At 46.4% G+C, this 20,183-nt stretch overlaps 1 protein-coding gene across 1 annotated transcript; it reads left to right on the top strand.

Annotated features, from left to right (window-relative positions):
• Positions 1–817: 817 nt before the first annotated feature.
• Positions 818–19,792, top strand: ZFAND5 (zinc finger AN1-type containing 5). The gene is made up of 6 exons (XM_044272967.1): positions 818–1,095; positions 6,839–6,997; positions 13,137–13,248; positions 14,260–14,357; positions 15,928–16,053; positions 17,779–19,792. The coding sequence occupies exons 2-6, from the start codon at positions 6,850–6,852 to the stop codon at positions 17,925–17,927; spliced, it is 633 nt and encodes a 210-aa protein (XP_044128902.1). The 5' UTR covers positions 818–1,095; positions 6,839–6,849; the 3' UTR covers positions 17,928–19,792.
• The last annotated feature ends 391 nt before the right edge of the window (positions 19,793–20,183 follow it).

Here is a 20,183-nt window from a genome sequence, read left to right as displayed (position 1 = left end):
CGGTCGTCCCTTGGGTGGCAGCCTAGGCGAAAGCCGAAGCCCAGACAGGCGTACCCTCAGCTTCGGGTTGCCACTTGTCCCAGTCCCTTTGCAGGAGCCTTCTGGCCTGGAGGGATAGGGAATGGTTTATGTGGGACCCTTATCTTATGGAGGGGGCCAGCGATGTACCGCAACGTGTGGCACGCTGCACGCTTTTGATGCACGGCGGTAGAAAGCACATTCCTTGGGCTTTCATAAAAAAAAAAAAATCCTTTCCAGCAACCAATCAGGTCACTACTTTCATTTCAAAAGTAGACTCTGGGGTGATGAAAGCTGGAATTTGGTTGCTATGGGCAACACCGGGCCTCTTTCAGCAGTTTTATGGTCATCTATCTTACTTTGCTGACTGAATGCCAGCTATTGTTCCCTGTTATCAGCTGGCAGGGTGTCCATACACATGACTACTTCAGCTCCACTGTTGGTGACCTTGGGGTACATTCACATACAGATGTGGAAAGGTGAAGGACCCTGTGTGTCTCCTGTCGCCCGCGATCTGCCCGGTTCATAACAGCTCAAAAAGAGCCAGTTCCACCGATTCCTAAACGGATACCACAGTGAGGGGAGGGCTATTACACTGCTGAAACCAGACAGAACAGCCAGCTGTCCACCATGACTAAGCTATGACGCTGCCATGTCGTAACAGCTGAAACGTGCAGTACTAGGCCCCGCGCCCCGGGGTACAACAGTCAGCAGCGCCCTCATTGGCTACGTCGGCCCACGTGACCGGTGTAACGAGGTGTGGGAGGGTGTTTCGCCTCCGTCAGCAGTAGGGCTCAGCTCCGCCCCCTGGCGGTGTATAGACACAACGCTCTCTCTCACACACAGGAGACCCATTCGGGGGGCGAAGCGAACGGATAGTCATCGCAGGACCTGCGGGGGACACCGGGGACTTATCAGCGCTCACTTGTGGTACACCCCGGATTATTACACGGCGCCGCCAGGAGGAGTTAGGGGCCCTGCTGTTGTTACTGTTAGTCAGCAAACAAAGAAGAAGGCAGAGCGGAGCCGCTGTGAAGACGTCCTCCCCGCCCGCCTGTGGCCTCAGAGTTCTGAAACGTAAGCCCTCCGTTTGTGTGTCCGGTCGGATGGTGTGACGTTGTGTGCGCCAGCAGCGGAAGGGTTACAGCGCGGGGAGCTCCTTATATGGCGGCACAGCCTGGCAGAGGGGGGAGCGGGCACACAAAGAACATGGACGCCCGGTGCGTGGAGGTGGCTGCCATGGCTTCCTGTCCAATGACTCAGTGCTTTCGCCTAGGCCGGGGGCGGGAGGGGGAGGGGATGTAACTACAACTCCCAGCCTGGGGTAGTTGTCCGCCTGGGCTTCCTGTCTCCATGCTGGAGCTGCTTCTGCCTCCTTTGTCTCCTGGCCCCTCCTCCTCTTTGTGTCCAGATCCTGCCACCTCAGGCCGTGTGTCCTGTCCCCTAATCCGCAGCCCGGCTGTCATCATGGCGGCTGCCTGCTCCTATTGTCTGTGACCGGCCGTCTTTATGGCCACCTGCTGGTGATACAGTGAGAGCCACAGCTCGTGCCACCTGGCCTGTCCATGTAATGAGATGAGGGCATCTCTATAGCCACCCTGCTGGTGACACAGTGAGAGCCACAGCTCGTGCCACCTGGCCTGTCCATGTAATGAGATGAGGGCATCTCTATAGCCACCCTGCTGGTGACACAGTGAGAGCCACAGCTCGTGCCACCTGGCCTGTCCATGTAATGAGATGAGGGCATCTCTATAGCCACCCTGCTGGTGACACAGTGAGAGCCACAGCTTGTGCCACCTGGCCTGTCCAGGTAATGAGGTGAGGGCATCTCTATAGCCACCCTCCTTTTTATACAGTGCCATGGTATCAGTGAGAGCCACAGCTTGTGCCACCTGGCCTGTCCAGGTAATGAGGTGAGGGCATCTCTATAGCCACCCTCCTTTTTATACAGTGCCATGGTATCAGTGAGAGCCACAGCTTGTGCCACCTGGCCTGTCCAGGTAATGAGGTGAGGGCATCTCTATAGCCACCCTGCTGGTGATACAGTGAGAGCCACAGCTCGTGCCACCTGGCCTGTCCAGGTAATGAGGTGAGGGCATCTCTATAGCCACCCTGCTGGTGATACAGTGAGAGCCACAGCTCGTGCCACCTGGCCTGTCCAGGTAATGAGGTGAGGGCATCTCTATAGCCACCCTGCTGGTGATACAGTGAGAGCCACAGCTTGTGCCACCTGGCCTGTCCAGGTAATGAGGTGAGGGCATCTCTATAGCCACCCTGCTGGTGATACAGTGAGAGCCACAGCTTGTGCCACCTGGCCTGTCCAGGTAATAAGGTGAGGGCATCTCTATAGCCACCCTGCTGGTGATACAGTGAGAGCTACAGCTCGTGCCACCTGGCCTTTCCATGTAATGACGTGAGGGTATCTCTATAGCCACCCTCCGTTTTATACAGTGCCATGGTATCAGTGAGAACCACAGCTTGTGCCACCTGGCCTGTCCAGGTGAGGACATCTCTATAGCCACCCTGCTGGTTATACAGTGAGACCCACAGCTTGTACCACCTGGCCTGTCCAGATAATAAGGTGAAGGCATCTCAAGGACTTGCAGTGACTCCTAGACTTCTTTAGTTTCATTGGTGATGACTTTAACCCCTACTTTACTGTGTTCTGATTGGCTTAAGAGCGGCTTCCATGTCTCCTGCCTGGTATGGCGTGTTCCCTCCCATTCTAAATATAACAGGGCTCCCTGGAGTGTCGGCTGTCCTAAGGCTACTTGTGTAACCTTGCCACCTCACTTCCCCAGAAACCTGGTGTTGTTTGACTCACTGCTGAGGGAACACCCTCTGACGGGTCGGTTGTCTCCTACTAGCCTGATCCAGCTTACCCGAGGCTTGTCACAGGAGCATTACACCTCCCCCGTTTTACATAAGTTGCTGAGCGAGTTCTTGGCATGTCTGTTTAAGGTCAAGGAGGTTGTCCTACAGCCGGGTGACGTAGATCTCCAGGAAAACAAAGGTGCTTTCTGTCACGGTTCTATATAGCATGGCCTGGGACTCATCTCTAGGAAATATGGAAGATTAGACGTCTTTGACACTAAAAGGGTTAACGAGAAGTGATCCCTGCTAGATGTGCGGTGGTGCCACCATTCTGCTGACCCCTGTTGGCAGCGTGTGGTACAGTAAGTGGAGTCCTGGTGGTGTAGCTATATATAGCAGCTGATTTCAGAGGCCCCTGTTGACGAGGTTTTGTGTGTCTGAGCTTGCAGATCCGCCAGCCTGTCACATTGCAGCCTTGTGACAGGCGAAAGCCAATGTTCCCAGCCCCCCCCCCCCCCAGCTTCTGAGAAATAGTAAAGCAAGAAGGGAGCGTGCTGTTATTGCAAGCTGCTTTCCACCAGTAGGGTGGGGATGGCAATGGGCAGAGCAGCCCGTATGGCTCGTTATCTTCTACTTACACAGCTTTTTAAAACACGAAGCGGAATAACTTTGCACGCGGGTCACACGGCATGACGTCTTCCAGGGTTGGCTAAAAAGATGTTTAATGTTTAAGATCAGTAGGCTGTCAGCCTTGAGACGGTAAGAAGGTAATTATTCCCCAGTGACACTCCGGAGCCTTATGGCGTGTGCGGACATGCTTAGACTACTTTCACACTGGCGGTATGGTTTCCGTTTGTGAGATCCGTTCAACGGATCAGTTTTGCCCTAATGCATTCTGATTGGGAAAAGGATCCGCTCAGAATGCATCAGTTTCCATCCGTTCCGCTTTGGAGGTGGACAACAAAACGCTGCTTGCAGCGCTTGGTGTCCGTCTGATGAAACTGAGCCAAATGGCACACAATGTAAGGCTACCTTCACACTTGCAGCAGGACAAATCCGACCCCCTTGACTATAATGGAGACGGGGCGGAGCGCTGGCGCAATTCGCGGGGAGAGGCTGTCGGACTAAAAAGTCGGACATGCAGGACTTTTAGTCCGGCGGCCTTTCACCGTGCACTGCTGTGCTGCGTCGGAGCTCCGCCCCCCCATTATAGTCAATGAGGATGGAGCGGCGGCACGGCGAAATAGTGGAAGGACGGATCCGACAGGGTGAACAGCCTGTCGGATCCGTCCTGCCGCAAGTGTGAAAGTAGCCTAAGTCATTATGGACAGATCCGTTTTCTATGACGCAATCTCACATAATAGAAACTGGATCCGCCCTCCATTGACTTTCTATGTTACAGATAATACAAACGGATCCGTTCTGGACGGATGCATGCGGTTATATAATCTGAACGCATCCGTCTGTGCAGATCCATGACTGATCCACACCAAACGCGAGTGTGAAAGTACTAAGTGGCCTTACTTAACATTGTTCCCCCCCCCCCCTCCACCCACTGTACATCTTGTTTCGGGTGCTGGATGGGTGACCAGCCGGTATTGCCTCCTTCTTAGGGTTCACACACAAATGTTTGTTTCTTTTTATCGTCCACGTATTATTTTTTTTCAGGTCACTTTAATGGGGCCGCAAAAGATGCGGCTAGCACACCGCGTTTTGTTCTCGTCCATTCCCTGGCAACAATATGAACATGTCCGCATTACGGACAAGGATAGAACGTGTTCTATAAGGGCCGGACGTTCTGCGAAATGCGTGCGGCTGGTAACCATGGTTTGTGCACGGCAAAACGGGCACCGGTCGTGTGCACGAGCCCTAAGCATGTTGCATGCTGGGTGGGTAATGACCCAGTGGGCTTTATGCTTGAGGACATCCAAGGCCTTTTTCACAATGTGGAAATCTGCCAGACAAACACTGCGTGAAGTGGTCGGCCGTTTCTCCGCACGTTTGCCATATTGCTGCTGGATCACCACTGGAGACCATTATAGTTATTGGGGCCGGACGGCATTCTGGCAGCGTCCGGCTGTTCCTGGCCGGGTTGGTAAACTCTAGTGTGCAACTAGCCTGAGTGTATGTTCACATGAAGGATTTTTGCCGCAGACTGCACGCCTGAAGCAGTCTGAGAGGGCACTGAAGAGATGTGAGGACTCGTTCACATCTTCGGTAACCTGATCCCCATTGACTATAATGGGAGGCGGCAGTGAACCGGCATAAATGCTGGGTTTTGGAAGGACAAATACCATTGCATGAAGCCGTTTCTGCCAGCAGACTCTACGAGCAAGAGTTTTGCCCATAAGGTCACGTTCAGAATTTGTGGCGCAAGTCTGCGTCCAACTCTTGGATTTTTCACCCCACATTTCCAGTTTGCTCAGAATTCAGCTATAAACTTTGCTGTGCCCATGTCCTAAGTGATCTTCCAACTGGTCACCATGCATTGCAGAGTTGCTGCTGTAATGGACATGGATAAGACGTGTCTGGGTGGAGCTGTCCTAGGCAGGGGGTCCTATTGAAGTGGTGTTTCTGGGCCATCTGGCTCCAGTGACACTATAGTTTCTGTTGCATCTTCAATTAGGGGGTTGTTACTAAGCTTTCTGTAGGCAAGTCTGTCTAGCCGATTTACCTTTCAGAGGTCTTGGAAAGCAGGATGACCTTCCCTGTAGGTCCAGTCTTTGTGGTTTTTCCACATCACAGCTTAGGTTGAAGTGTCCATGTATGTTCTCGCCACTTTATAGAAGAGGACAACTCAATACTGTCATCCTCTGGTGTGAGTTGTTATAGACTTGGGTAAATGTCTGCTATAACCGCTGATTTCAGCAGGAGCAGCTGACCATCTAATGTGTATAGGAGCTGCCGCCCCCCCCCCCCCCCCCCCCCCCAACTACAGTTATGCTGCCCACAAGCAATAAAACTGATTGCTGCATGTAGATTGGGCCGTGATGGGCCTTTGACGTTTATTCCCATAAGTGCAGTGGTTTGGTATGATGGTAAAGTTCTTTAAATATGGTGGCACAAGTCAAAAGTGATTAGCTTATCCCGCTCCATATGCAGTGGGTGCCGGCTATGTATTACAGGTGGCGCCTGGATCAGAGATAACCCAGACCTTGGTCACTGAACCCCTCAGCGCTGCTATCAGTAGTGACTGGGGGGGTAAAGAGGCTCCCTCTGCCTTCTAGTCAGTGCCCACGCAGCAAAATCATGGAGCGCCGATTCTTTGGTTTGAAAAGTTCCATGGGTAGGCATACAGACCAGCCTGTAGAGTTGTGTCGAAAGCACGGCCTGACAGACAGCCTGTCAGAATCCCATATACTGCAATAGGATTCTGTTGCAGCCTAAGGTACAAGTCCCCTAAGGCAGTGATGCCCAACCTGCGGCCCTCCAGCTGTTGCAAAACTACAACTCCCAGTATGCCTGGACAGCTATTAGGGCATACTGGGAATTGTAGTTTTGCAACAGCTGGAGGGCCGCAGGTTGAGCATCCCTGCCCTAAGGTTAATTTCACATTAGCATTGGACATCTCCAGCAAGCTGTCCAGCAAGGAGCAGCCTGCTGGATATACTGGATCCAGGACTGCTGTATGTTACCGGATACCCGCTCTGTCCCATTGACTGTAATGGGAACCAACCACAACCTGGCAAAGATGCCAAGAATCGGCCAGACGGCAACTGCTGCATATTTGCCGGGATGCGGTCTGATCTCCGCCGGTCCCCATTATAGGCAGTGGCGATGCAGTGCCGGAATTCAGCCTGCCGGATCTAAAAGCAGTAGTGTGAGACTACTAGCAATTACAGTGAGGAAAAAAATATGTATTTTAATTAAATTCAAAGGCGGTGGGGGAGCCAGGGCTTATGATTATCGGGAGCATAACACTGATGACAGATTCCCTTGTCAGTTTGTAGCCTGCACCATGTATGATTCTATCATTAATACCATGTTCTCTTCTGTCTTCCTACAGCATAGAAAACAATGGCTCAGCAGACCAATCAAACCGCAGGCCCTATGCTCTGCAACACAGGCTGTGGCTTTTATGGGAACCCTAGAACAAATGGAATGTGCTCTGTGTGCTACAAAGAGCATCTTCAGAGGCAGAACAGTGGCCGGATCAGTCCAATGGGTAAGTCTCATAGTACATACTAATTAAATGAGCCATGACTATCTGATCCCTCGTGGAATGTGAAGCTACTGCACAACTGGATTTGGCTGGTGGCTTCACTTGAGGCAAATCTTAAAGGGGTTGGCTGCTTTTTACTATTGATGACCTAGGCTCAGGATAGGTCATCAATATCAGATCGGCGGGGGTCCAGCACCCCGCTGATCAGCTGCTTTCCCTGCTCTGTTTACCTGCTGACCACAGCCATTGCAGTGTCATTACAAGTATGCTTTCTCCATTCACTTCTGAGACCGCTCCCTCTGTTCAAGCAAATACTACAGAGCTGTCCTATAGGAGTAAATAGGGACGCCATACTTGTAATTACATCTGCTCACCACTGCAATTGCGAGCAGGTAAACGATAAAGAGAAGGCAGCTCTCATATTAGCGCTGCCTTCTCTTCAAACAGCTGATAGACGGGGGTGACAGGAGTCTGATCGCCGCCGATCTGATATTAAATCCTGTAGTCTTTCTTCAAGTTCTGAAGCACAGAATCTGCACCAGTTTCCTTCTAGTTGCTAAAGTCTTAATGTGTTCTGCTTCAGAACTTGCAGAAAGACTACAGGATTTACTATCAGATTCTGACAGTGTGTTGTACTATATCCACGAAGACCAGTTCTAATCTGTAGCACACAAATGTAAGGCTACTTTCACATCTGCGTTTTTGCTGGATCTGTCATGGATCAGCAAAAAAACGCTTCCGTTATGATAATACAACCATCTGCATCTGTTCTGAACAAATCTGGATGTATTATCTCCAAAATAGCCATGACTGATCTGTCTCTAAAAATGGGGGATGGCTCCGTTCTCGTTTGTGTCTAAGAAAACAGATCCGTCCCCATTGACTTGCTCCTCATCCCAGGACACACTCACAAACTGTACTTGCAGTGCTTGTGTGTGCGTCATGGGGGTTGGGGGAGGCAACAAAGCTGAAGCAGGGAGCCGGGAGGCTGCATAAAACTGGTGACTGATTCCGTTTGAAGGGCTTATCCCATCTGGGACATTTTATGGCATATCCACAGAACAGAACGGACCCCATTCAGCTCTTGTGTTTTCAAAAGTACAATTGAAGTGAATAGAGACCCTCACATGTGCGGCCAACCCTCTCATCCTGGTTAGGTGCGATGGGGTCCCATTCGGAAGAAGGGAGCCTGTCCCAGAGATGGGGAAACGCACATATGAGACATTGGTCGCATCCTGTGGATATGCCATACATGTCCCAGATGGGAATACCCCGTTAGTGATGTTTCTGTGAAGAATTTTGATGATCTTTTGGGGTACTGTAGTTGCCCCATTCCAGTTGTTACTTTAGTTGCCGCCCTCTGGACCCTCTCCAGCTCTGTCTGCCTTGTTCGCAGGAGCCCAGAACTGTAGACATTACCCCATGTGTGGTCTGACTAGCGATTTGTAAAGTGGCAGGACTATCTATGCCCCTTTTGAAGTACCCAATTATCTTATTTGTCTTGGCAGCAGCTGCCTGACACTGGTTTTTGCAGCTTAGTTTGCTGTTTATTAAAATTCCTAGATCCTTTTCCATGTCAGTGTTACCGAGTGTTTTACCATTTAGTATGTACGGGTGACTTGCATTATTCCTTCCCATGTGCATAACTTTACATTTGTCAGTGTTAAACCTCATCTGCCACTTATCTGCCCAAGCTTCCAGTCTATCCAGATCCCTCTGTAGCAGTATATTGTCCTCTTCAGTGTTAATTACTTTACACAGTTTAGTGTCATCTGCGAAAATTTTTTTACTATGCAAGCCTTCTAGAAGATCATTAATAAATATATTGAAGAGAATAGGGCCCAATACTGACCCCTGAGGTACCCCACTAGTGACAGTGACCCAATCTGAGTGTGTACTGTTAATAACCACCCTCTGTTTTCTATCATTGAGCCAGTTACTTACCCACTTACAGACATTTTCTCCCAGTCCGAGCATTCTCATTTTATATACTAACCTTTTATTGGGTACAGTGTCAAATGCTTTGGAGAAGTCCAGATACACGACATCCACTGACTCACTGCAATGATTTACAATGAAACCTCTTAAAAATTACCCCAAAAAATTCATTGGAAAGTGTTGGTCAGGAGGAGTGGGGGGGATCTGCTCAAAGAGGATGTTGAGTATTCCTATTGTTATATGCAGTTTCCAGCATACTGACATGTCTATCACGGCCTTCTCATATAGGGTGATTTGCTTATACAGGTGAAACTCGAAAAATTAGAATATGGTGCAACTGCAAAGTTCATTTATTTCAGTAATGCAACTTAAAAGGTGAAACTAACATATGAGACATTACATGCAAAGTGAGATATTTCAAGCCTTTATTTGTTATAATTTGGATGATTATGGCTTACCGCTTATGAAACCCCAAAGTCACAATTTTGGGGTACCCTTTGCTCAGGGAATATGGATTAGTTAGCTCACTAAAGTGTGACACTTTGAGCCTAGAATATTAAACCTGTTCACAATATTCTAATTTTAAGTTGCATTACTGAAATAAATGGACTTTTGCACGATATTCTATTTTTTGAGTTTCACCTGTATGGTATCAGTTTTTCATGTGCACCTCAGGTGAAAAACCTTAGTTCTCTTTCCCATGACTTGCGTTGGATTCACCAATGTGACCCACTTCCTGCGAAACACACTGATACTCATTCCTGTCCCAACAGCTGCTTTAGGCCTCTTTCACACTTGCGTTGTCCGGATCAGCGTGTACTCCACTTGCCGGAATTACACGCCGGATCCGGAAAAACGCAAGTGTACTGAAAGCATTTGAAGACGGATCTGTCTTCAAAATGATTTCAGTGTTACTATGGCAGCCAGGACGCTATTAAAGTCCTGGTTGCCATAGTAGGAGCGGGGGAGCGGTATACTTGCCATCTGTGCGGCTCCCGGGGCGCTCCAGAGTGACGTCAGAGCGCCCCATGCGCATAGATGACGTGCCATGCGATCACGTCATCCATGCGCCTGGGGCGCCCTGACGTCACTCTGGAGCGCCCCGGGAGCCGCACGGACGGTAAGTATGCCGCTCCCCGCTACACTTTACCATGGCTACCAGGACTTTAGCGTCCCGGCAGCCATGGTAACCATTGAGAAAAAGCTAAACGTCGTATCCGGCAATGCGCCGAAACAACGTTTAGCTTAAGGCCGGATCCGGATCAATGCCTTTCGATGGGCATTCATTCCGGATCCGGCCTTGCGGCAAGTCTTCAGTTTTTTTGGCCGGAGCAAAAAGCGCAGCATGCTGCAGTATTTTCTCCGGCCAAAAAACGTTCCGTTCCGGAACTGAAGATGTCCTGATGCATCCTGAACGGATTTCACTCCATTCAGAATGCATTAGGATAATCCTGATCAGGATTCTTCCGGCTTAGAGCCCCAACTACGGAACTCTATGCCGGAAGACAATAACGCAGGTGTGAAAGAGCCTTTACTCTTACCTTCAGGGTTTAATGATCTAAGTTTTTCTCTCCTTCCCAAATAAAATTGTAATGTGCTAACACCAGTACATTTATCAGTTATTAATAACATACCGTTACATTGGGAATCTATATATAACAATCTATAGAGTTAAAACCATTCTATCTAAGGCCACTTTGACATGTGCGTTTTGAAATCTGGCAGGGAGTTCACCGTACCCAGCATAGCCAGATAATGCCTTAAACTGCCGAATCCCCGTAGACTAAAGTGGGGTCCAGCTGCTTTCAGACGGACAGTCTTGCACGCGCAACTTTTTGTCATGCTGAACATTTCTGCTGGAGAGAGGTCAGATCCTATTGTATTCTGTGGCCGTGTTCCACCTCGGTCATGATTTGAGAACATCCCACAGAATGAATACCTGTGGTAAGTCCTGATGCATTGACACTAGTGATATCTGAAAACCATGACCAGTAGGTGGGTCCTGAGGACTGGAGTTGAGGAACCCTGGTCTGTGGGGATCAGGTGGTTGGAGGCATTATCTGACTATGCTGGATACGGTGAACTATGCAAATGTAAAAAAAAAAAAAAAAGCCTAGATGCTAAATATACTAGATATTATCAATAATGCTGTCATATCGTAGGGTTCTTTTACACAGGCAGATATTCTGCCCCATAATGAGCTGATCGACTACATCAGCATGCTGTCAAACAAGGATCTTTGGTGCTGCAATCGCCTGACAAGCGAGTGTTTTGTCGGGTGATCAGCGGGACGTTTACATGGTGCAGTGGTCAGGTGGGTGAATCTTCCCAATTATTGGCCTGTGTAACAGGACCGAACCTGTCAGCATTCCAGGCATGTTTGTATATCCTTGTAGTCTCCATATTATAACAAGTGCGTAGCATCTTTTGAGAACTCTGCATTTTGTCCTGTTCTTCCTAGAAATGTATGAATACGTTGACCTGCAGAGCCACTGTCAGTGCTGATGGTACCAGACAGTGGAGAGACGCATTAACCCAGTTGTCAACTTATTCTTACATTTATAGGAGGAGTAACATGAGAATGGAACCACGGTGTAGGGTTCTAAAAAAAAGGATTCAGCATTTAAAGGGAACCTGTCGCCTGGCTTTTGGGTATAGAGCTGAGGACATGGGCTGCTAGATGGCCACTAGCACATCCACAATATCCAGTCCCCATAGCTCTGTGTGCTTTTATTGTGTAAAAAAAACAACTATTTGATACATATGCAAATTAACCTGAGATGAGTCCTGTCCCTGACTCCTCTAGCGTACAGGATTCATCTCAGGGACAGGACTCGTCTTAGGTTAATTTGCATATGTATCAAATCGGTATTTTTACACAATAAAAGCACACAGAGCTATGGGAACTGGGTATTGGGTTGCTAGATGGCCACTAGCACATCCGCATGTCCTCAGCTCTATACACAAAATCCCGGTGACAGGTTCCCTTTAACAAGAATACAAGTGTTTACTAAAGCATAAATGTCAGAAGTGTGTGCCATGTTCTCTTACAGGCACAATTTCAGCTATAAAATTTTTCCATAAATAGTATGGGTGAATATATAAGAAACTTTGTAATATATCTTGTTAAAGAAAAATGATTCGGTCTACTTTTTTCAGGCTGCTGTGCGCTTTCCTGCTTTTAACATTGACGTCTATGGAGAGAGGCGGCTGCTGGATGAGACTGTTTCCCTAGCTCTGCTACATGTCGCATTTTTGACTCCACCATATCTAGTAGGATAGGGCTCTACCACTGTTCAGAGTGAGCTAATAAATCACTTGCTAGCTGACAGCAGCCCCCTAATATCCCCCCCACCCGCCTCTCTCCATAGACTTGTTTTGTCTGTGAGGCTGAGTGAAGGGAAGAAAGAGGAAGCATACTTTACTAAAGATATATTACAAAGTTTCTTATAGTCACCTGTGCTATTCATTTTCTGAGGACTTGTTAATAATTAGACATACACTGTAGGCTACTTTCACACTTGTGTTTGGTGCGGATCTGTCATGGATCTGCACAAACGGATCTGTTTGTATTATCTTTAACATGGCCAAGACGTATCTGTCTTGAATACCATTGAAAGTCAACAGAGGACGGATCCGTTTTCTTTTGTGCCAGATTGTGTCAGTGAAAACAGATCTGTCCCCATTGACTTACATTGTGTGCCAGGACGTATCCGTTTTGCTCAGTTTCGTCAAATGGACACCAAAACGCTGCAAGCAGCGTTTTGTTGTCCACCTCCAAAGCGGAATGGAGGCAGAACAGAGCCAAACTGATGCATTCTGAGCGGATCCTTATCCATTCAGAATGCATTAGGGCAAAACGGATCCGTTTTGGACCGCTTGTGAGAGCCCTGAACGGATCTCGCAAACTGAAAGCCAAAACGTCAGTGTGAAAGTAGCCTTTCTATGCAAGTGAGCTTGGTTCTTTTACCCTTGATGGTCATTACTCAAATGCTGTTTCCTGTGGTAACTGAGTGTAATGAGTGAGCACACGTAAGCTAATGACGGCCTTTTGTGCTCCCTGTAAATGGTGTTCTGGATTGTGTGATAATCATTGTAACTGATTCAGTAGAGCGGGCCATCCATTCTAGACTCGCCACTCACGTATGCCAGGAGATGTGAACTAGCAATGGCCTGAAGAATGTGCCTTATTTGTTTCATCCAGGAGCAGCCAGTGGTTCAAGTAGTCCTACCGCAGAAGCTGCAGCCATACAGAGAGTAGAAACTGCATTAAACAACTGTGAGAGCGATGTTGGCAGCCCTACTGACAAATCCAGGTAAATGAGGAAACCTTCAGTCTTCAATGTGAGATAACTGGTGCCCACAGATGACAATGGACGCATGTAGCCTTGACCAGCGCAACGGGCATATCTGCAGTCTGCTTAACAAGCTTCCCATGTCAGATACTGTACAGCCTATCGCAGTGTGTGACATACTGTATAGCCTTCATCATTGTAACATAGGCTACTTTCACACTCGCGTTTGGTGCGGATCTGTCGTGGATCTGCACAGACAGATCCGCACTGATAATACAAACAGATCCGTTTTGAATGGATGCATGCGGTTGTATTATCTTTAACATCGCCAAAACTGATCTGTCTTGAACACCATTGAAAGTCAATGGGAGACGGATCTGTTTTCTATTGTGCCATGTTGTGTCCGAGAAAAACAGATCCATTCCCATTGACTTGCATTGTGTGTGAGAACGGATCCGTTTGGCTCAATTTCGTCAGACAGACGCCAAACGCTACAGGCAGGGTTTTGGTGTCAGTCTCCAAAGCGGAATGGTGACTTAACGGAGGAAAACTGATGCATTCTGAGTGGATCCTTTTCTATTCAGAATGCATTGGGGCAAAACTGATCCGTTTTGAGCCGCTTGTGAGAGCCCTGAACGGATCTCACAAACGGAAAGCCAAAACGCCAGTGTGAAAGTAGCCTTAATTTATGTAAATCTGCTTATTCATTATTCTCTAGAAAACAGTTCAGTTTGTTTGGGCTGCTCCTGTGTCTGTGTTTCAGCTTTTGAATGTAAAAAAAAAGAGATGTCTTACCAATAGTAAGGAACTGGAAGACGAAGTTGTCTAGTCAGTGAATAACCTTTATTGCATGGCACTGGAAACTCATTTGAATGAATGAGTTTTGTCTTTACAAATGTTGAATATATTTTCTTAGCTTCTCCAGTTTCATACACGTGATGCATCGAGTCCAGTCTGTCTCTCTAAAATCTGCCAATTTGAATGTGGCTACAGGACATTTCCTTTCACCTAATTCTACCCTTTTCCTTTTAGGAATGTCGCTGCTTTACCCGTGACCCAGCAAATGACAGAAATGAGCATTTCAAGAGAAGATAATGTGACTTCTCCAAAAACAGAATCCTTTGAGCCAGGTATGTTTCCAGTTTAGATCATGGCTTTGTCCCAGTGTTCATGGGCAGTGTTTACTATGTAATATCCTCAGACCTATGCTATAGGAAAGGCAGGACCTCATTGCAAAGTGACTTTACTCTATAGCAGGCATGGCCAACCTGTGGCTCTCCAGCTGTTGTAAAACTACAATTCCCACCATTCCCTGCTGTAGGCTGATAGCTGTTGGCAGTCTGGGCATGCTGGGAGTTGGTTTTGCAACATCTGGAGAGCCTCAGGTTGGCCATCCCTGCTCTACAGATTCCTTTGCGACTCCAATGCAACTAGATAAACTGTGGTATACAGTTTTAGGCTACTTTCACACTAGCGTTCGGGTTTCCGTTCGTGAGCTCCGTTTGAAGGAGCTCACGAGCGGACCCGAACGCAGCCGTCCAGCCCTGATGCAGTCTGAATGGAGGCGGATCCGCTCAGACTGCATCAGTCTGGCGGCAGTTCAGCCTCCGCTCCGCTCGCCTCCGCACGGACAGGCGGACAGCTGAACGCTGCTTGCAGCGTTCGGGTGTCCGCCTGGCCGTTCGGAGGCGTGCGGATCCGTGCGGATCTGTCCAGACTTTCAATGTAAGTCAATGGGGACGGATCCGTTTGAAGATGCCACAATGTGGCTCAATCTTCAAGCGGATCCGTCCCCCATTGACTTTACATTGAAAGTCTGGACGGATCCGTCCCAGGCTATTTTCACACTTAGCTTTTTTTTGCTAATATAATGCAGACGGATCCGTTCTGAACGGAGCCTCCGTCTGCATTATTATGAGCGGATCCGTTCAGAACGGATCCGCCCGAACGCTAGTGTGAAAGTAGCCTAAGCTACCCTTTTTAAATTAAAAAGGTTTTCCGAGACTTTAATACTGATTACTTGTCCTCTGAATAGGTCTTCAGTATCTGATTGGTGGGGGTCCAACACCCATGTTTGAGAAGGCAGTTGCACCTTGCCCTTCTTAGCTTTCCTTAGGCAGTGTGACATGTTCACCAGTCACGTGGCCAAGGCACAGCTCAGCCCTTTTGAAGTGAATAGGGCTGAGCTGCAATACGAAGCACAGCCACAATACAATGTACAGTGCTGCGCTCACAGGGTGGCCCCCACTGATCAGATACTGATGACCTATCCAGGGGATAGGTTGTCAGTATAAGGGTCCATTCACACGACCTTATCTGTATTTTGCGGATGAGAACATCCTGCCCTATGATAGAAATGCCTATTTTCTGCAAAAACGGACAAGAATAGGACATGTTCTGTATTTTTGCAGAATGGAAGTGCAGATGCCGACAGCACACAATGTGCTTTTGTATCCCTATTAAAATAAATGGGTCCGCATCAGTTCTGCAGAATTACAGAATGGATGTGGACAGAAAAGATAGTCATGTGAATGGGCCTTTAAAGTCTTGGAAAACATCTTTAAATCTGACCATTGATTTGCAGTGGGGCTCTGTCTAGCCCAAGGTGTCTCCTCACAGGGAACAATAGACTATAGGAGTATGATGCATCTGATATATAAAAGTGCCTGGAGTAATATATTTGTTTTATATTAATTTCAGTTGTGACTCAGCCAAGTGCTTCAGTATCTCAGCCCAGTACATCTCAAAATGAAGAAAAAACTCCAGAACTCCCCAAACCAAAGAAGAACAGGTGTTTCATGTGCAGGAAGAAGATTGGACTTACAGGTATTCTACTTTTTGCCTCCATATCATTATGCAGCAATTCAGATGTCTCTATTTGTTTATTATGTAGAGAAAGTTACTACAAGACACTAATGTACTGTGCTTTTCAATATTGTTCCTTTGCTGTCTGGATTCATTTTTCAATCTCATTAGCCACTGCTCTTATCCGTTACAACTAGAATTGCGCGAATCTATCTTCGAATCAGACTTGAAGTCTATTTGTTAAACTGTAATGCTGTTTCTATACAGCATTAAAATGTATGTGCTCTGTGTAGGGAAAACTCTGGCTCACCTGAAGTTCCGCGTGACTTCGGTATTTCTATCTGCCTATTTATTTAAAAACATTTTAAAATAGGAATCTGAAGTCAGCCATGGTACCAGCCAGTGCCAAAGCCCATTTCAGATTCCTTTTTTTTAGAATGTTTTTAAATACGCAGATGGGAATACCGAAGTCATGCAGAGCCAAAGTTTTCCTACACGGAGCACATACATTTTAACCCTGTACATGGAAACAGCATTTCAAAGTTTAACAAAACTACTTCAGATCTATGATCCGAAGCTTGATTCTCTCAGCCCTAGTTACGACCATTGAGGTGGCTGGGAGCTACTTGCATATGCATGCTTCCACAAACCTGGCCACCGGAGAGGCTTCCTATATTGTACAAGCACTGTGTCCCCTCCCCCCAATGCTGGATTGCAGGGTGGTTGTAACCCCTGGATGTACAAGCAGTGTATAATGTGTACATAAGTGACTTGTATTAACTTTCTCTACATGATAAATGATCTGTGGATAGGTCATCAATAGAAAATACCCGGACCACTTCTTTTAAAGGGGTTCTGCAGTTTTTTTTAAACTGATCTATCCTCTGGATAGATCATCAGCATCTGTCTGTGGGGGTCCAACACCCAGGACCACTGCCGATCAGCTGTTTGAGAAGGCAGCGGCGCTACTGTAAGCGCTGCTGCCTTATTAAACAGCTGTTCGCAAGGGTCCCGGTGTCAGACCCCTGCCGATCAGATGCTGATCTATCCAGAGGATAAACTGCAGAACCCCTTTAAACTGAATGGGTCAACTTAACACCCGTCTTGTGTAAGAGGTGTGTACACCCCAGGGTGGTGATTGACAGGCTACTGTGTGAATCCAGCACGTTTTAGAGTAAAATATGGTAATTCTTTAATGTGGGAGTCTATCAGGAATTTATGCCTAAAAAGCAGCATGCATCTGACAGGTTCCCTTTAATTAGCCCAAGTCTCGCCTCCTATACCAAAGCGACAAAAAAAATCCATGTAAGGGGTCGTGCATGCAGCCATAAGTGTTTTGTGGTCTGTAAAACTGATCCTGGCCAAGTGCATGCAGTCATTAATCTTCTGTAGAAATGTCTTCTCCTTGTATTAAAAAAAAAACCTATTTTGCGGGGGCTACAGAAGGTACACGCACAGTGTGCAGCCCCATTGAAGTGAATGGGTCCACATCTGATGCTCAAATAAATGCAGATCGGGTGCGGACAGAAACCACAGTCCTATGCATGAGCCCTAAATGTGTTGCTGCACATACATGTGTAGCTCCCACATGCACTTGTGCCATATCTAAAAGATGAATGGGTTTTGTGTGTTGTGGCATGGATTTAACAAAAAGTAGGTTACCTAACTGCTGCGGCAGTCGGCTGGCTGAATACTCCCCCTGTTCTACTTTACCTTTTTAATGGACCATCTCTTTTTTTTCTTTAGGTTTTGACTGCCGTTGTGGGAATCTGTTTTGTGGACTCCATCGTTACTCTGACAAGCACAACTGCCCTTATGATTACAAAGCAGAGGCCGCAGCAAAAATAAGGAAAGAAAACCCTGTTGTCGTGGCAGAAAAAATACAGAGAATATAAATCTACTATTTGTGAAGACTGACTTTATTACATAATTTTTTTTGGTTCTGATTTTAATATATCCTAGGGAAACATTAAAGAGCAGATGCATGTTTTTCTTTCCGATAAACTTTTTTTTTTTTTTTTTTGTGATGTCTAGTTTATTTTATTTTTTTCCTCTATTTTTATAGTATGTGTTGAGTGTTACAGGCAAAACTGAATGAATAGATGATACAGCCCCTCTTACCCCTTTTTTTTTTTGTGTTCCTGAGCTTTCAGAACTTGGACGTCTCCGTACTGGTTTCACCCCTCTTAGTGGAATGCATTAGGAAATGCTAACTGAATGTGCCAAAATGTAGGTCTAAAATCCGTACGGCTGCAGCAGAGATTACCAGTATTTAGTCTGGACTGTGAGCTCTGATGTGTGTGCACCACAGCTGCTTTTTTTTTTTTTTTTTTTTTTTTTTCTGTTTTCTTACTGAATGACTGCGTTCTTTCACCATTAGTATAAAGCAGGGATGCCCAACCTGCGGCCCTCCAGCTGTTGTAAAACTACAACTCGCATCATGCCCTGCTGATAGCTGTAGGCTGTCCGGACATGCTGGGAATTGTAGTTTTGCAACAGCTGGAGGGCTGCAGGTTGGGCATCCCTGGTATAGAGCATAGTTAAAACATGGCCACATGATTTATTAGATTTGTTTTATTTTTTCTTGATCTTGCCTTTTAACACTTACAATGAGCAATACTTTGTTTAGTATTTGACACTGGATTTTATTATACTTCAGTACATTTGGCAATTTAACAGCAGTTACTATTTCTGTGAAATAAGTATATATAAATTATTTTTTATTCCCCCCCCCCCCCCCCTCCTCCTCCAAATCTCCGTTTTCCAAAACCTAGGTTGCAGAGCATCGAATATGCGTTTGTTAAGCTATTGTGTTCTGATAAGTCATGGCTGTTTTGGTGCCCTGGTATTGTAATCCTGCAGGGTTTTAATGTGTTGTGAACCCTACAGTGCCTTTTCTGTTTGCCGTTGTTATAACTGAGGCAACCAGAAATTCTGGATGTGCAGGTTGTCAATTAATCCCAGCCCGAACTTTCAGTCCTTTGAAAACAAGAACTTGAACATTAGCTTGCTGCACACACCATCCTTTTTGTGTCTCTTGGATTTAGTAAGGTAATCTAATGGCTTGTACCCATTAAATGGAGGTTTTCCTATGTGATTCACTTGCACAGATTTGCATGAAAACCATACCTTACTTGGCTGCTGTAGATCCTCTTATTCTTATATAGGGTTGAGGTGTGTGTTTCATGTTAGTTCTTCCATGAGTTCTGCCAGGAACCACACTATGAGGAGCGGGGGCTGCTCAACTTTATAGTTTTCAATTGTAATTGGGTGTAGGACTGTAATTTTCTTGGTTTTCTTGCATGGGCTGCATTATCTACAGCTTTGTACAAAAACTACTCTAGAAAAGACAGTAAACTTCACTGATGCTTGTCTGGTAATATCACTTCTGTGTTATAATGGAAGGTTTGTATGAGACTTTTAAAATTTTCTTTGCTCTTTAGATGAGAGTTTTTTTTATTTTATTTTTTGAGTAGTGTTGTGGTATTGCCTGTTCTCATCTGTAAATAGTTTGTATGTATGTTCACTTACGTTAAGATTTGTTTTGTGTTCTGCCCTCAACTCATTTTACTGTTCCCAAGAATCAGTTTTTCTTTTTTTCTTTTTCTTTTTTTGCTCTACAACTTGTATTTCTGTTCTGAGTTACTAGATATGCAAATGTGTACAGATAGTTCATATTTATGTATTGCACATAATCCTGCTATTCAGCATTTATGCTATATTGTATTATGTAAATAATAAAAATGTACAGAGGGAATCATGTCTGTGCCATTGGCTTGAATCTTGTAAAGTTAGTGACCTTTTTGGAGATTCAGTGAAACATTTTTATTCTAATTTCTTGTCACCATACAGAGATGATGAAATAACATTATTTCGTAACTATGCCATGCTTTGTCGTATGTTTGCTTTTAAAGGGGATGGCCTATCACTAGGATAAGCCATCAGTGTCAGGTGCCAGTGCCATCTCCATAATGGGAGGGCCCCCCCAAAGTGAACAGCCACTACACTGGCACGACCAACCTGCTTTCGCTGCTATGGGAGTTCCGAAAATAGCGCTGATGTGCGTTCTCCATTCAATTCTATGTTTTATTTTTATTTATTTTTCCCCTCACCCATGCGACTAGGACCTCCCATCCAGGACAGGACACCTG

Source organism: Bufo gargarizans, chromosome 1, assembly GCF_014858855.1.
Source record: "Bufo gargarizans isolate SCDJY-AF-19 chromosome 1, ASM1485885v1, whole genome shotgun sequence".
Classification (NCBI taxonomy): domain Eukaryota; kingdom Metazoa; phylum Chordata; class Amphibia; order Anura; family Bufonidae; genus Bufo; species Bufo gargarizans.
This window is presented reverse-complemented; position numbering and strand designations above follow the sequence as displayed.

Excerpts from the sequence above, each read along its gene's own strand:
- ZFAND5 (XM_044272967.1), top strand. The coding sequence starts at position 6,850 with ATGGCTCAGCAGACCAATCAAACCGCAGGCCCTATGCTCTGCAACACA. Across the intron at positions 6,998-13,136 it reads TGGCCGGATCAGTCCAATGG|GAGCAGCCAGTGGTTCAAGT; the intron begins GTAAGTCTCATA and ends TGTTTCATCCAG. Across the intron at positions 14,358-15,927 it reads AACAGAATCCTTTGAGCCAG|TTGTGACTCAGCCAAGTGCT; the intron begins GTATGTTTCCAG and ends TATTAATTTCAG.